The 17,623-nt window shown below is 36.9% G+C and overlaps 1 protein-coding gene across 2 annotated transcripts; it reads right to left on the bottom strand.

Moving 5' to 3' along the window:
- Positions 1 to 4,794: 4,794 nt before the first annotated feature.
- LOC146139616 (uncharacterized) lies at positions 4,795 to 12,533 on the bottom strand. Of its 2 annotated transcripts, none has more exons than XM_083392220.1 (4): positions 12,428 to 12,533; positions 6,391 to 6,534; positions 5,757 to 5,858; positions 4,795 to 5,512 (listed from the first exon to the last, which is right to left on the bottom strand). In XM_083392220.1, exons 1-4 carry the CDS (start codon positions 12,477 to 12,479, stop codon positions 5,427 to 5,429), a joined length of 384 nt encoding a protein of 127 aa, XP_083248346.1. In that variant the 5' UTR covers positions 12,480 to 12,533; the 3' UTR covers positions 4,795 to 5,426. The 2 variants fall into 2 exon arrangements, with proteins under 2 accessions (XP_083248346.1, XP_083248345.1); XM_083392219.1 differs by lacking the exon at positions 12,428 to 12,533 and adding an exon at positions 6,971 to 7,110.
- Positions 12,534 to 17,623: the final 5,090 nt, after the last annotated feature.

Genomic DNA, 17,623 nt, shown 5'->3' with positions numbered 1-17,623 from the left:
TTTAAAACCTCAGACTAAGGATTAGGACAACACAGCTGCCACCTAAAACGGTATATAATTTAATGTCAAGCCAGCTGCATTTATTTCATGCTTACTCCATAATAAAATGTCACCCTTACTAGCAAATCGCCTTGTGGCACTATTACGAAGCGATTTTGTGCTTCTCGTGGAAGTATTATTATACGACGTGCACTGAGTAACTCTGCCAAAATGTCTTACAAAACTAAAACTGTAGCTATACAAAAGCTTTACGCGCGGCCATGCGGTTGCGAAATATGTAAATAGGAGTGGTTATTCAATGGAACTTTTCATGACAAAGAAGCAACAAAACAATTAACATAAAGTTGGGAAATTGACTGCTATAAAATGCAAACAGTCATGCCTTTCATTGTATTTTTGAACTGTTAAAATGCAGGTAAAAACCTTAGGATTTCCTTGGAAGAAACCTAAAATAAAGGTCGCCTATATCTGTAGAACCAAACATGTAAATTGCCTAAACGTAAGGAACCTGCTGTTTTCATTCGAAATAATGCGCAAATACAAAACTGAACACAGTACATCCAAGGAGAGAAAAAGTTCTTTTATAAACTTGATTTTTTTTTAATTTTTAGAGTTTTTAGTTCACACATTAAAATATGAATTACTTCTTCATATTGAAACCCCAAAATTTGTACACGGACCCCATGGGGGTTCACTGACCCCAATTAAAGAACCACTCATTTAAAGCAAGACTCTTTCTTTTATATGTTATGTCTGCGAGATTTCTTTATGCGTCAGAAAGTGTTTCAGCGATTTCCGTGTGGCCGGCGGTCCTGGATTGGATCATACTGATTTAAAGTAGGCCTAGGCTATGTGCTATTTCCCCCCGAAAACTTTCGATCGTATTGTTTCTCTGTTGCACAAAAGAAGTGGAAGTTGCCACTTTGGGAACCACTGCCGTTCACAATGTCATGTAACAATACAGTATTTTAGTTGGCTTTCATAGAACACCATGCTTAATTACGCGGCATTATAGAACGTGCACTGAGTAATTCGGCTTGATTGTGCTAAGAAACTGAAAGGGCGGCTAAACAATGGATAGAGGCGCGGCCCTGTGGCTGCGAAATCTTTATAGGTGTGGTTATTTAATGAAACTTTTTTTAGCAAGGAAGTAGCACCAAAGCAATGAACAAAATGTTTGAAAAAGAGAAAAGAAACCTACAAATAAGGGTCGCCTATATCTATAAAACCAAACATGTAAAAATCCAATTCATGCGCAAATACAAAACTGAACACAGTACAAGTCAGTACATCCAAGGAGAGAACAACGCGTCTTTTTAATTACTTGATTTTTTTGAAAACTTATTACAGTTTTTAGTATACACATTAAGATTTAATTTAAATTAGCTCTCCATGTTGAACCCCCCAAACTGGTACATGTAACCCCATAGAGGTTCACTGACCCCAATTTAAGTAACACTCATTTGGAGCAAGACTCTTACTTTTATATGTTATGTCTGCGAGATTTCTTTATTCGTCAGAAAGTGTTTCAGTGAATTCTGAGTGGCCGGCGGTCCTGAGTGGCCTATAGCCTATAGGCTATGTGCTATTTCCCCCCGAAAACTTTCGATCGTATTGTTTCTTTTTTGCCCTCAAGAAGTGAAAGCCACTTTGCGAACCACTGCCGTAAACAATGTCATGTGACAATACAGTATTTTAGATGGATTTAAGAGGACACCGTGTTCAATTACGCGGCATTATAGAACGTGCACTGAGTAATTCGGCCCAATTGTGCTAAGAAACTGAAAGGGCGGCTAAACAATGGCTTAAAGCGCGGCCCTGGGGCTGCGAAATCTTTATAGGAGTGGTTATTCAATGAAACTTTTTATAGCAAGGAACAAAATGTTTGACTGCTATAAATGCAAACAGTTAAGCCGTTAATTGTATTTTTGAACTGTTAAAATGCGGGTAAAAACACCATGATTTCCTTAGAAGAAACCTAAAATAGGCGTCGCCTATATCTGTAAAACCCAACATTTAGCAAAACCGAACAAATTATACCCAAGGAAGGAACAAAGCGCCTTCTTACATACGGTACTTGATTTTTTTGAAAATTTATTACAGTTTTTAGTCTACACATATTAAGATTTTAATTAGCTCTTCATGTTAAGCCTCCAAAACTTGTACACGTAACCTATAGGGGTCCACTGACCCCAGTTTAAGACCCACTCATTTAGAGCAAGACTCATTCTTTTATATTTTATGTCTGCGAGACTTCCTTCCTGATTTGGACCACCCTGAAATTTTCGATCCTTTTGTTTCTCTTTTGCCCCTAATGAGTGAAAGTTGTGACTTAAACCACTGCCTATAAATAAATGTTATGTAACAATGCAGTATTTTTAAAGTTGTTTTCAGAGGACACCATATACAATTACGCGGCCTTATGCGACGTACACTGAGTAATTCGGCCTAAAACTGTTACGAAACTAAAAGTGCGGCTTTACAATGGTTTCCAACCCGGTGACCGGGCTAAGAAATCTATAGGAGTGGTGATTCTGTTGCGCCCCCGCCGCGACCTGCGCACTGTGGCCTGGTCCCATACAGTTGCCCGGCGGGTCGCAACCGCGCGAGTTCTTGTTGTTTGCAAAGGTTTCTTGTCAGATATGCTACCTGTCATAACCACAACTAAAATTCCAATCAAAAGTATATTGTTACAACGAATTAAAACGGTATCAAATAGCATTAGTGAACGTTAATTTCAAGTTAATGTGAGACAGACAGCCACCGCCTATTGCAGCGACTGTCGGCTAAAACTTCGCAAAAGACTTAACGACATGTATATAGCCAATACGTAAGAAAAATAACACGAATGTTACGTCATATTTGGCCAATAAGACCGGCCGGCACTCTGAAAACATGGCTAGGCATTACAGCGGCTATTCTAAGGCCAATTTGCAGCGGGAGTCAGACGCCAGCGAAACAAGTGGCTTGTTTTGCAGAACGTGAGAAAACCGCCCGCAAGACTGATAGTTATAGATTACGAGATTAAAGGTTACATGTCAAGTTTGAAACGAGGCGAGAGAACGCAATACGGAAAACGTTACATGATGAAATATTACATTATTCAACCAATAATACATTTGATTATGCGAAAGCTAGAACGCGCTAATCTAAAGCCCTATTTAAAAATTCGTAAGATAACTTAATATTAATATGAACTCTAAGATTTGACTTATGGCAATTAACTAATTTGGGTGTTTAAGTGTTGATAAACACGTAACATCTTCAATACAACTTCATACGACAGAAAGTTGCAACAAAACAATTAACAAAAAGTCTTGGTTTTCTTCATTCCAGAGGACAATGTATTCAATGACGGCGGAATGAACTATCTGAAAATTCTTTTATTTTGTTTTTTTGGCCTAATAGTTTTTGCAGCGCATTGCAAAAACCTTTTACATTGGTCCAAGCGTGCTACGATGTCAATCTCCACTAACCGGAACTGCTTTACTTTTTTTTGTTTTTATTTTTCCTCATAACATACTTACCTCAGTGCTATATGCAACAAACTTCAAGTTCCTGCAAAAGCCTTTGTTGATAATGGGGCAAAAAGTGTTTTGTGAATTAAAGTTGTCCCTTGGATGGTGAAGTTAATGCAAATCTACTAACCGCTCTATGCCAGTAATGCTAAGAACATATAGGTGAATATGCTGAGAACATAGGTGATAAAAAGAACTATCAAAATTGCTATATAGGTACCGTTTTGAAATGTGAACGTTTTGAGGATTAATCGATATAATCACTTTATTTTGGGCATTTGGTTAATCTGTTGTTGATTTTGGCATGCAATGGCTTGTAGGTACACCAAAATTAGTTACTATTTTTTCCTGGTAGGGTTTTGAAAAATAAACCTGTCTCTTAAACTAAATTCTACAAGATAAAGCCGATGTTAAAAAGTTAAAGTTAAAAAGTTTGTTGAAAGTTAAAGTGGTGTTAAAGATACAACTGCATTTAACCACTTTAAATTTTGTAAGGTGTGAAAATGCTGTAAATCGTTCTGAGGTACAATGCGGTAGCCAGTCGTGTATCGCGGTGTAACTAGACTTTTTATTTTTTTGTTAAATGCACTGTCTACCATTAAGTAGCCTACTAATTTAACCTAAAAAAAATAGCTTAGGAAGGCAGTTGAATTATACGCAATAATGCAGGTAAACTTATTTTTAATATATTTAAAACTTTTTAAACACATGTTACCTTCAATCGCGTCAATTTGCAAATATATTTGAAACAACCTCAACTATACCAGGCTTTATATCGCGTCCACACTATATACCCATAGGTTTTTTCTAGCTTTGTACGTATGTGGAAATCTGGTGACATAATCTATTTCAGGGGTGAGCAAGCTGCGGCTCGCGAGCAACGTGCGGCTTGCCGGCATGTTTTTATGGCTCTTCTAGTCCAATCGTAACATTTCTGAAAAAATGTAAAGGCTACCAAGAGTACAGTACCGTTTATGAACCTTTCTCTATTTTTTATTTCTTCATTTAGGCCAGAGTTTTAACAAGTACAGTAATTTTAATAAATATTGTGCGTATTATTTTGTTATTTGCGTTATTATTATTGTGGTTATTATCACCTTTTATTATATTAAAATTCTGTTATGAATGCTCAACTTGCATTATTTACCGGTTTTGTATTAAAATAATTTTGAGGCTCCCTGGTATTCGTATTTTCTGCAAATGGCTCTTCCATTGAATACATTTGCCCACCCCTGATCTATTTCTATAGGCTAAAAACCCATACAACAAAATAATAGACATTTTTGTCCTTTCGCACTGTAATTTAATTATCGTGTTTGGTTTTGCCAAAAATTATCTTGGTTAGTGTTTTAATAGACAGTTCAAACATTAAAGCATCAAATACAATTGAAAGACAATTTAAACATTAAAGTAAAAATACAAAGTTCAAGTGTGTTTCATTTTCCCAGCGTCATTAGGAAGCTGTTTTTTTCGTTGTTCCGGCATGGTGAGGGATAGCCTAACCTAGTCAAATTTTCCTTGACAATCGATACTGTGAATATTTCTTCATAACGGTTAATAGAAGTTAATTGCATTGTGTGAACTGGGGTGTACAAGTTCTTCAGTAAACTTAAAAGTGTATACTGTTACACAAAAGGTTGTAGTTGTGCTGCCGAAGCATACAAACCCTTGTTGTGTGTCGCAAGTGACAAGGTGTTGTGGAGAACTGTTCTATAGTGGACGATGAGCATGTTTTTTTAGAATAACATTTGTTCTTAATAAACAAAGCGCTTTGCTTGGGCGAATTAAAAGTTTATTGTATATACGTTTGATTTATGAAAAAAAGGTTTCACGGGCAACAAAAACGATTTTATTCTGCATACGAGATTAAATATGGCTGACGTAACGGTATAGGCTTTAGATCCAATTTCAGGCGAAACACCATGCTGCCATGATGGACATAACCAACAGGGCGGTGAGACTCGGCAGCATCCTCGACGAAGAGTTGCAGGCGTCTAAACATTTCAAAGATTTTGTATTTTCACCGGCAAGCAACTATATAACGATTTAGAATGCACTTCTCGTATTTTAACCCACAACTTCTTGGATCAGAAAACGACTATATACATATATCAATCGGTAATAAATTATTTTGATCCCTTGCAGCAGAATATGTGAAGCCAAGCCAGAGAGAAGAAGGCCTCTAAGTCAAAAAACGTTTTTCTTTGAAATATCACTTAAATAGGCTAGATTTATCACCTGTTTTGCAGTAGCAGTTTGTGCCGGAAGCTCCCAACACGGACGTTGTTTCGCAAGTGTCTTTTGTAAGTGTGGAGCATGATCTGATCACAGACGAGATACCTGCATGAGTATAGTTTATTTTTAAGATGAAACGTTGTGCATTTCGCTTCACAATGCGCAGTGAAACAATGTGGAAATTGCAAATATGCCATATGTGCTTGATATCGCACAATCATTTTGAGAGACATATCTTTTTTTTCTGTTATTTTAAATTAAAACCGACCAGTCAAAAAATAAATAAAATAACGTAATCTACATTAAAAGAAACGAGACGCAAATAAAATATAGTATTCACCAGAGCTGGATGAATTGTAATTTGTAATTGTAATTGTAATTTGCAAAAATTTGGCTCATAGGCCTACAGTGATATTGAAGTTTCTTTGTAATTGTAATGTAATTACTTTTGAACTGAATTAATGCAATTGATCTAACTCTGGTATTTATTAGATCAGGGGTTCTTAAACTGATGGCACGATTACCAAAATAAAATGGCATGTGAAAACTTTTTTTTTGAGTCACAATTTTTGGTTATTTTCCAGTTCGAGAACCACTGCTATACATGTACAAAAAGCTGCAAAGCGTCTAGGTTTACCTGCCGCAGAGGCGGACACTTTAGTGCACGATTTGGACGTGCTTGGGCATTCCTTAAGGTTGCTGTCCGACACCGCTCCATCCTTGCAGCCGGTAGTCGTAATGGCGCTGTTGTAGGTGCACTGGTAGCACTTGAGGGCATAGCCTGAGTTGATTAATGCATACAAAAGTTTGAGAGACGGCGCGACATATACACAGCGGTTGGCTTGGCGCGATAAATTCGCTGAATCGCAAGACCAAAGAAACGGGATACCCGAGTCGACTTTCAAACTGGGCCTGAGCCTTTGAAATTTATATATGAAAGTGGCACTTTTTTGATTACCACTCAGTTTAATAGAATTGGAGTGCTGTAAGTTTATTGTTTTATTGTCGTCTTTTGGACTTTAAGTTGATGGTTGGACGACAATGGATCCTGGCAAAAGGTACGAGGTGCAATGAGGAAACAGTATTCTATTGCTTCCAGGGCCTAATTGGGGTTAGAAGGAAAAAAATTATAAGTTTAATTTGCACAAAAAAAACTCAATTTGCTGATATGTTTGTGCATTGTTCCGACGGTTAAAAAGACAATCACGAATGGCTACCTGTTCCAAAAAGAAGAGAGACAGTAAATACGGCAAGGCATATCTTCATCATTTTTTCTTCGGATTGGTTAAGATGATAGAAATGCAGGTTTTTAATTAGAATTAAACAACAAAAAAGCCTGTCGGAAATGTTAGTACTAATTAGTTTTCAGGCTGCTTTACACCGGTAGGCCTAATATAAATTGAAAAAAAGAGGGATTTGCCAACATCCGCAAAACGAAAACGCATGGAACCTGAAAAAAGTTTATGAGACTCAAACGAATGCTGAAGGTTAAACAACCCCACGCGTTGTGTTTTGATTAGGCCTATTCGTAACCAAAACGTTTGTTTTATTTGTGTAATGAATCAGCCCAGCTCAGAAACAAACAGGATGAGCGGGTAAGAACAGAAGCCCCGGCATACGCGTCATGTTAGGCCTCGGCAGGATGTTGCAGTTCCTTCAATTAGAATGCGCAACCGCCTCGCGCGTGATCTTTTCTGACAAACAAATTGGGATCGTTGTTATGGGCGCGGAATTTAGGAAATTTTATGGGCGTTTTAGGGGTTCTAAGAAACATATTAGCGCTCTAAGTTTATTTACTTAGCTGACGATCCGCAAAAATGACCTTGAAATGAAGGCAAATTAAAAATAAACATAACCAAATGTTCTGATCATTTTAATATTTTTTTAAACCACTTTTGTACATTGTCAGTACACATAGTACTATACTTCATCCCTCAAAATGGTTTTGCTTTTGCTATTGGCTATCGAACCACCTTCGTTTTTTAATTAATTAGCGATATAACAGTGGGATTTATTTTGACAAAACAAATGCGACTTCTGGCAATCTAATAAAAAGAGGCCTAATTTACAATGTTTATAGCTCCTGGCATGCACAAGGTTATTTCGATATTTCGGGCGAAATTTATGGCTGCCCAAACCGATATAAAAATTTTAATTTATAATCCGACATAACGCCAGCAAAATATAATAGTTGAAATTAGCAGTTAATATGATTTCTAAATCAACCTGCCGTTTGCCGTAATTATATTGCTCATGGCAATACGTGAAGCATTTTTCATTTTAAAACACGTTTCACAGTTATCGCGGGCACCACTGTAAGGATAGTACTATATTTCATTCTACCTTAACTGACATGTCGGAACTTAAGAAAGAAATATTAACAACCAGTATTTAAAAAAACAGTATTGAAATTTTTTTTCTACGCCTAAAGGTAGTTTGCTAAATTTCCTGCTTTCTAACTTTTAGGTTGCTAAAGGCAAACTTCTACCAAAGCTCAATTGTTCGCAAAAACGTGCTTGGCTAATATTAAATTCGTTTGCGTTTTTACATACCCTTCTTCATGGTCCTTACTATAACCTGAATTTAGAAAAAAAGATAAATTTCGACGGTGTTTGAAAAGATCTATCGAAAGAATTTTCAAATGACCTTCAACAAGCAAGTGCTTTTACGTAAAACAAAAAACTAAGCAAGCTAAAAGCGGTGAACTTTCCGCAAGCGTTCAACACACCTTAGATTAAAAGTAGTAATTTTTTCCTGGTAAATCTCATAAAAGAAATTCTTTGAATCACTTAAGGTGCCCTTTAGGAGATTGCAAACGTTTACAGTCGAAATTGGTCGAAACACCATCATCAGTCCTTCTATCAGTTATAACATTTGTTTCGGCGCCTGTATAGTTGCGGGTGCCCTGTCTTATAGCAAGACATCGCTGCTCTTTCGGCGACTGGTAACACGTCACTAAGAAAACGGAAACGAAGAGGCATTTGCTCGCGCGAGTTTTTTTTCGTCACGTCAATATGCTTCCGCTAACCCACTCTGGGTCGGTATATATCTCGTTTAGTACGACACAAGGAAACTCTTAGAAAGGTAAGAAAACGATAAAAAAACGTGGGACGTGTTGCGCAAAAACGGCGTACATTTTTGTTTGCAAAGCTTAAGCGCGTCAATCCGGGCCTAGCTAATAGAGTGCCATTATACCTGCACAAAAACATGTCAAAATGGCCAACAATGAAAGCTGAAACTAATATTTTTTAGTGACAATAACAGTTTTTGACATTAGTATTTTTGCACGAAAAGCTTTTTAAGCGCAAGAGCTACCTTGGCTTAAACCGGAAAAAAACATTTCGAACTTAAATCAATATGTTTGGCTAAAAGCGGACAATGGGCGGCGGCAATTTTTGAGCAAAAGAGTTCCGCCAACCGAATTTTGTTTGAGTGAATAAAATGCTTCGACTTAAGGAACAAGAGGAAAAAATGATTCGAAAAAATGACCTTAAATTAGTTTTTGCGAATTTGTAGCTTTTAATTGTAAATGAATTACACTAAAATATTCAAAATAATTTTTTTTAATTTTAATTTGAACCCACAATGAAAATGTTTTGATTGTAAGAGTCTGAATATGACTCCGCGAAATTCGGGGCGGCACAATAGAGTAGCGGCCTGTCAAAAAGCCACGCGGAACAGGAAACAGCGCACACCTCGCCTCGACAAAGCAGAACTATAAATATTTTGATTGTTTGGTGTCACAACGCACTACTTAAATATAACCTCGGATATTACACTATTTACAATCGGAGTTTAATTCGCTAGAACAATCGGACCTTTGTGCGATTGCGGAAGCACGCATGTCGGGTAAAATGCCAGAGTCGCACGTGACGCGCGAGCACACGCCTCTTCATTCCTAGTGATCTTAGTTGCGTTTTACGAGTCGCTGGAAGAGCAGTGATGGCTTGCTAAAAGGCAGGGCATCCGCAACTTAAGGCGCAGAGGCAATATATACGCTCACGTCGATGTCACTTTATAGCAGGGGTCGGCAACCTTTTTCTAGTCGCGGGCCAAAACCAAACTCAGAAAGGTCTTTGCGGGCCGCACAAAAAGTTAACTAATTGATTAATGTGTTCATGGCAATACGTGAAAGCATTTTTCATTTTAAAACACGTTTCACAGTTATCGCGGGCACCACTGTAAAGATAATACTATATTTCATTCTACCTTAACTGACATGTCGGAATTTAAGAAAGAAATATTAACAACAAGTATTTAAGAAAACAGTATTTAAATTTTTATTCTATGCCTAAAGGTAGTTTGCTAAATTTCCTGCTTTGTAACTTTTAGGTTGCTAAAGGCAAACTTCTATCAAAGCTTAATTGTTCGCAAAAACGTGCTTGGCTAATTTTAAATTCGTTTGCGTTTTTACATACACTTCTTCATGGTCCTTACTATAACCTGAATTTAGAAAAAAGAGAAATTTCGACGGTTTTTGAAAAGATCTATCGAAAGAATTTTCAAATGACCTTCAACAAGCAAGTGCTTTTACGTAAAACAAAAAACTAAGCAAGCTAAAAGCGGTGAACTTTCCGCAAGCGTTCAACACACCTTAGATTAAAAGTAGTAATTTTTTCCTGGTAAATCTCGTGAAAGAAATTCCTTGAATCACTTAAGGTGCCCTATAGTAGATTACAAACGTTACAGTCGGATACGAAATTGGCCGAAACACCATCATCAGTCCTTCTATCAGTTATAACATTTGTTTCGGCGCCTGTATAGTTGCGGGTGCCCTGTCTTATAGCAAGACATCGCTGCTCTTTCGGCGACTGGTAACACGTCACTAAGAACACGGAAACGAAGAGGCATTTGCTCGTGCGAGTTTTTTTTCGTCACGTCAATATGCTTCCGCTAACCCACTCTGGGTCGGTATATGTCTTGTTTAGTACGACACAAGGAAACTCTTAGTAAGAAAACGATAAAAAAACGTGGGACGTGTTGCGCAAAAACGGTGTACATTTTTGTTTACAAAGCTTAAGCGCGTTTATCCGGGCCTAGCTGATAGAGTGCCATTATACCTGCAAAAAAACATATCACAATGGCCAACAATGAAAGCTGAAACTAATATTTTTTAGTGACAATAACAGTTTTTGACATTAGTATTTTTGCACGAAAAGCTTTCCAAGCACAAGGGCTACCTTGGCTTATCCGGAAAAAATTGCCTTATTTATTACATTTTTATCTTAAATCGAAATGTTTGGCTAAAAGCACACAATGGGAGTAATTGTAATGTAATTACTTTTGAACTGGATTAATGTAATTGATCCAACTCTGGTATTCATTGGATCAGGGGTTCTTATACTGATGGCACGATTACCAAAATACAATGGCATGTGAAAACTTTTTTTTGAGTCGTAATTTTTTGTTACTTTTTGTTATCTTCATCATTTTTTCTTCGGATTGGTTAAGATGATAGAAAAGAAGGTTTTTAATTAGGATTACACAGCAAAAAAGTCTGTCGGAAATGTTAGTACTAATTAGTTTTCAGGCTGCTTTTCATAAGACTCAAACAATGCTGAAGGTTGAACAACATTTAACACAAATCAACATATTCGGCTATATTAGTGGATAATATGAGGCGGCAATTTCTAAGTAGAAGAGTCGCCAATCGATTTTGTTTGAGTAAATAAAATGCTTCGACTTGAGAAACAAAAGGTAAAAATGATTTTAAAGATGACTGTTTACCCTAAATTATAGTTGTGAATCTGTAGCATTAAATTCTAAAGGAATTCGCGGAACACTAAAATGCTCTAATTTTAATTTTAAGCCACAAAACAGCAAAACAGCTGAAAATGTTTTGATTGTAAGAGTCTGACGGTGACTCCGCGAAATTCGGGGCGCCACATTATGGTAGCGGCCTATCAAAAAGTCACGCGAAACAGGAAACGGCGCAACCCTTGAAAGCAGAAAGAAACAAAGCAGAACAATAAATATATCATACATTGGTTGTTTGGTATCTCAACGCTCTGTTTAAATACAACCTCGGATAGTACACTATTTACTATCGGAGTTTATATTCGTGAAAACAATCGGGCTTTGTGTGATCGCGGAAACAGACACGTCGGGTAAAAGATGCCAGGCTCGCTCCGTACCGTGCCGTGGCGCATTTCCTCCTTAAAAACGCAAACGGGTGACGCCCCAAACAGCACACGTTTCGAAGCTACTTTACAGGATTCAAACTTGCCTCACTGAAGTTTGCACACGTATAAAAAATCATTAAAAGTTCAAAATGCGGCGCATGTTTTGTGAGTAACCAACTAACGAACGCCGGTTTTCGCGGAGATATTCATAAACCCGCAAGCGGCATAAGCGATCACTTTCGTTTTCTGTTTATTGAATATTCTGGATTTTTAATTTTATTCCGGTTTAACGATTTTATATTTTTACTGATTAAATAAATTGAAAAACATGGTTGTAGAAACAATAGCAACATCTCATTTTATGACACATGCTTACATATAGTTAAAGACTTTACATAAGTCTGTGTTTTTTTAACTTATTCTATTGCTTCCAGGGCCTGATTGGGGTTGAAAGAAAAAAAATAATAAGTTTAATATGCACAAAAAAACTCAACTTTCTGATTTTTTGTGTTATAGTTCCGACATTTTAAAAAGACAATCACGAATTGTTACCTGTTCCAAAAAGAAGAGAGACAGTAAATACGGCAAGGAATATCTTCATCATTTTTTCTTCGGATTGGTTTAGGTGATACTAATGCAGGTTTTTAATTAAGATTAAACAGCAAAAAAGTCTGTCGGACAAATGTGATTACTGATTAGTCTTCATGCTGCATTTAAACGGTAATATAAATTGTAAAAGTGGATTCACCATCATCTGCAAAACGTATAGATGCTGGAAAAAAATAATGAGACTCAAACGAAGGCTGAAGGTTGAACAACCCCACGCGTTTTGTTTTGATTAGGCCTATTCGTAACCAAAACGTTTGTTCTATTTGTGTAATGAATCAGCCCAGCTCAGAAACAAACAGGATAAGCGGGTAAGAACAGAAGCCCCGGCATACGCGTCATGTTAGGCCTCGGCAGGATGTTGCAGTTCCTTCAATTAGAATGCGCAACCGCCTCGCGCGTGATCTTTTCTGACGAACAAATTGGGATCGTTGTTATGGGCGCGGAATTTAGGAAATTTTATGGGCGTTTTAGGGGTTCTAAGAAACATATTAGCGCTCTAAGTTTATTTACTTAGCTGACGATCCGCAAAAATGACCTTGAAATGAAGGCAAATTAAAAATAAACATAACCAAATGTTCTGATCATTTTAATATTTTTTTAAACCACTTTTGTACATTGTCAGTACACATAGTACTATACTTCATCCCTCAAAATGGTTTTGCTTTTGCTATTGGCTATCGAACCACCTTCGTTTTTTAATTAATTAGCGATATAACAGTGGGATTTATTTTGACAAAACAAATGCGACTTCTGGCAATCTAATAAAAAGAGGCCTAATTTACAATGTTTATAGCTCCTGGCATGCACAAGGTTATTTCGATATTTCGGGCGAAATTTATGGCTGCCCAAACCGATATAAAAATTTTAATTTATAATCCGACATAACGCCAGCAAAATATAATAGTTGAAATTAGCAGTTAATATGATTTCTAAATCAACCTGCCGTTTGCCGTAATTATATTGCTCATGGCAATACGTGAAAGCATTTTTCATTTTAAAACACGTTTCACAGTTATCGCGGGCACCACTGTAAGGATAGTACTATATTTCATTCTACCTTAACTGACATGTCGGAACTTAAGAAAGAAATATTAACAACCAGTATTTAAAAAAACAGTATTGAAATTTTTTTTCTACGCCTAAAGGTAGTTTGCTAAATTTCCTGCTTTCTAACTTTTAGGTTGCTAAAGGCAAACTTCTATCAAAGCTCAATTGTTCGCAAAAACGTGCTTGGCTAATATTAAATTCGTTTGCGTTTTTACATACCCTTCTTCATGGTCCTTACTATAACCTGAATTTAGAAAAAAAGAGAAATTTCGACGGTGTTTGAAAAGATCTATCGAAAGAATTTTCAAATGACCTTCAACAAGCAAGTGCTTTTACGTAAAACAAAAAACTAAGCAAGCTAAAAGCGGTGAACTTTCCGCAAGCGTTCAACACACCTTAGATTAAAAGTAGTAATTTTTTCCTGGTAAATCTCATAAAAGAAATTCTTTGAATCACTTAAGGTGCCCTTTAGGAGATTGCAAACGTTTACAGTCGAAATTGGTCGAAACACCATCATCAGTCCTTCTATCAGTTATAACATTTGTTTCGGCGCCTGTATAGTTGCGGGTGCCCTGTCTTATAGCAAGACATCGCTGCTCTTTCGGCGACTGGTAACACGTCACTAAGAAAACGGAAACGAAGAGGCATTTGCTCGCGCGAGTTTTTTTTCGTCACGTCAATATGCTTCCGCTAACCCACTCTGGGTCGGTATATATCTCGTTTAGTACGACACAAGGAAACTCTTAGTAAGGTAAGAAAACGATAAAAAAACGTGGGACGTGTTGCGCAAAAACGGCGTACATTTTTGTTTGCAAAGCTTAAGCGCGTCAATCCGGGCCTAGCTAATAGAGTGCCATTATACCTGCAAAAAAACATGTCAAAATGGCCAACAATGAAAGCTGAAACTAATATTTTTTAGTGACAATAACAGTTTTTGACATTAGTATTTTTGCACGAAAAGCTTTTTAAGCGCAAGAGCTACCTTGGCTTAAACCGGAAAAAAACATTTCGAACTTAAATCAATATGTTTGGCTAAAAGCGGACAATGGGCGGCGGCAATTTTTGAGCAAAAGAGTTCCGCCAACCGAATTTTGTTTGAGTGAATAAAATGCTTCGACTTAAGGAACAAGAGGAAAAAATGATTCGAAAAAATGACCTTAAATTAGTTTTTGCGAATCTGTAGCTTTTAATTGTAAATGAATTACACTAAAATATTCAAAATAATTTTTTTTAATTTTAATTTGAACCCACAATGAAAATGTTTTGATTGTAAGAGTCTGAATATGACTCCGCGAAATTCGGGGCGGCACAATAGAGTAGCGGCCTGTCAAAAAGCCACGCGGAACAGGAAACAGCGCACACCTCGCCTCGACAAAGCAGAACTATAAATATTTTGATTGTTTGGTGTCACAACGCACTACTTAAATATAACCTCGGATATTACACTATTTACAATCGGAGTTTAATTCGCTAGAACAATCGGACCATTGTGCGATTGCGGAAGCACGCATGTCGGGTAAAATGCCAGGGTCGCACGTGACGCGCGAGCACACGCCTCTTCATTCCTAGTGATCTTAGTTGCGTTTTACGAGTCGCTGGAAGAGCAGTGATGGCTTGCTAAAAGGCAGGGCATCCGCAACTTAAGGCGCAGAGGCAATATATACGCTCACGTCGATGTCACTTTATAGCAGGGGTCGGCAACCTTTTTCTAGTCGCGGGCCAAAACCAAACTCAGAAAGGTCTTTGTGGGCCGCACAAAAAGTTAACTAATTGATTAATGTGTTCATGGCAATACGTGAAAGCATTTTTCATTTTAAAACACGTTTCACAGTTATCGCGGGCACCACTGTAAAGATAATACTATATTTCATTCTACCTTAACTGACATGTCGGAATTTAAGAAAGAAATATTAACAACAAGTATTTAAGAAAACAGTATTTAAATTTTTATTCTATGCCTAAAGGTAGTTTGCTAAATTTCCTGCTTTGTAACTTTTAGGTTGCTAAAGGCAAACTTCTATCAAAGCTTAATTGTTCGCAAAAACGTGCTTGGCTAATTTTAAATTCGTTTGCGTTTTTACATACACTTCTTCATGGTCCTTACTATAACCTGAATTTAGAAAAAAGAGAAATTTCGAAGGTGTTTGAAAAGATCTATCGAAAGAATTTTCAAATGACCTTCAACAAGCAAGTGCTTTTACGTAAAACAAAAAACTAAGCAAGCTAAAAGCGGTGAACTTTCCGCAAGCGTTCAACACACCTTAGAATGAAAGTAGTAATTTTTTCCTGGTAAATCTCGTGAAAGAAATTCCTTGAATCACTTAAGGTGCCCTATAGTAGATTACAAACGTTACAGTCGGATACGAAATTGGCCGAAACACCATCATCAGTCCTTCTATCAGTTATAACATTTGTTTCGGCGCCTGTATAGTTGCGGGTGCCCTGTCTTATAGCAAGACATCGCTGCTCTTTCGGCGACTGGTAACACGCCACTAAGAACACGGAAACGAAGAGGTATTTGCTCGCGCGAGTTTTTTTTCGTCACGTCAATATGCTTCCGCTAACCCACTCTGGGTCGGTATATGTCTTGTTTAGTACGACACAAGGAAACTCTTAGTAAGAAAACGATAAAAAAACGTGGGATGTGTTGCGCAAAAACGGCGTACATTTTTGTTTACAAAGCTTAAGCGCGTTTATCCGGGCCTAGCTGATAGAGTGCCATTATACCTGCAAAAAAACATGTCACAATGGCCAACAATGAAAGCTGAAACTAATATTTTTTAGTGACAATAACAGTTTTTGACATTAGTATTTTTGCACGAAAAGCTTTCCAAGCACAAGAGCTACCTTGGTTTATCCGGAAAAAATTGCCTTATTTATTACATTTTTATCTTAAATCGAAATGTTTGGCTAAAAGCACACAATGGGAGTAATTGTAATGTAATTACTTTTGAACTGGATTAATGTAATTGATCCAACTCTGGTATTCATTTGATCAGGGGTTCTTATACTGATGGCACGATTACCAAAATACAATGGCATGTGAAAACTTTTTTTTTGAGTCGTAATTTTTTGTTACTTTTTGTTATCTTCATTATTTTTTCTTCGGATTGGTTAAGATGATAGAAAAGAAGGTTTTTAATTAGGATTAAACAGCAAAAAAGTCTGTCGGAAATGTTAGTACTAATTAGTTTTCAGGCTGCTTTTCACCGGTAGGCCTAATATAAATTGAAAAAAGAGGGATTTGCCAACATCCGCAAAACGCATGGAACCTAAAAAAAGTTTATAAGACTCAAACGAATACTGAAGGTTGAACAACCCCACGCGTTGTGTTTTGATTAGGCCTATTCGTAACCAAAACGTTTGTTTTATTTGTGTAATGAATCAGCCCAGCTCAGAAACAAACAGGATAAGTGGGTAAGAACGGAAGCCCCGGCACACGCGTCATGTTAGGGCTCGGCACGATGTACCTCTTCTTTTATTTAAAATGCGCAACCGCCTCGCGCGTGATCTTTTCTGACGAACAAATCAGGACCGTTTTTATGGGCGCGGAATTTAGGAAATTTTATGGGCGTTTCAGGGGTTCTAACAAACATATTAGCGCTCTAAGTCTATTTACTAAGCTGACGATCAGAATAAATGAACTTGAAATGAAGGCAAATTAAAAATATATATAGCCTAATGATATAAATGTTCTTATAAATTTAATAATTTTAAAAACTAACTTTTTTACATTGTCAAAAAAATAATGCATTGTTCATTTTCCTGCACTTTCTAAGGTTATTTCGGGAATCACTGTAGAGATAATACTAATTTTCTAACTTCTAGCTGGTCCGTTGGAAGTTACGAAAAAAATATGCATAACCAAATATTATTTTAATTTAACCCATGCTTAGCTGAAGTTTACTAAATGTAAAAAAATGCAAGCACTTTTGGGCCATTTTATAGGCATGATTTAAAAATAATTTTCGCGCAGTAAATTCCCCAAAAAATTCTTGCCTTCTAAATTTAAAGTTGATTATTTAAAGCAAACTTCAATATAGTTTAAAAGCTTCATTTTGTTCGCAAAAACGTGCCTGACTAATTTTAAAT

Source organism: Ascidiella aspersa, chromosome 6 (genome assembly GCF_963924565.1).
Source record: "Ascidiella aspersa chromosome 6, kaAscAspe10.2, whole genome shotgun sequence".
Taxonomy (NCBI): domain Eukaryota; kingdom Metazoa; phylum Chordata; class Ascidiacea; order Phlebobranchia; family Ascidiidae; genus Ascidiella; species Ascidiella aspersa.
The sequence above is the reverse complement of the archived record's forward strand: the minus strand, read 5'-3'. Positions and strand labels throughout refer to the sequence as shown.

What these genes read in the sequence shown, in the direction of transcription:
- LOC146139616 (XM_083392220.1), bottom strand. Translation starts at nt 12,479, where the DNA reads ATGATGAAGATATTCCTTGCCGTATTTACTGTCTCTCTTCTTTTTGGA. An exon ending in CTCTCTTCTTTTTGGAACAG is followed by an intron (nt 6,535 to 12,427) that starts GTAACAATTCGT and finishes TAATCAACTCAG; the next exon opens with GCTATGCCCTCAAGTGCTAC. An exon ending in AGTGTCCGCCTCTGCGGCAG is followed by an intron (nt 5,859 to 6,390) that starts GTAAACCTAGAC and finishes ATACTCATGCAG; the next exon opens with GTATCTCGTCTGTGATCAGA.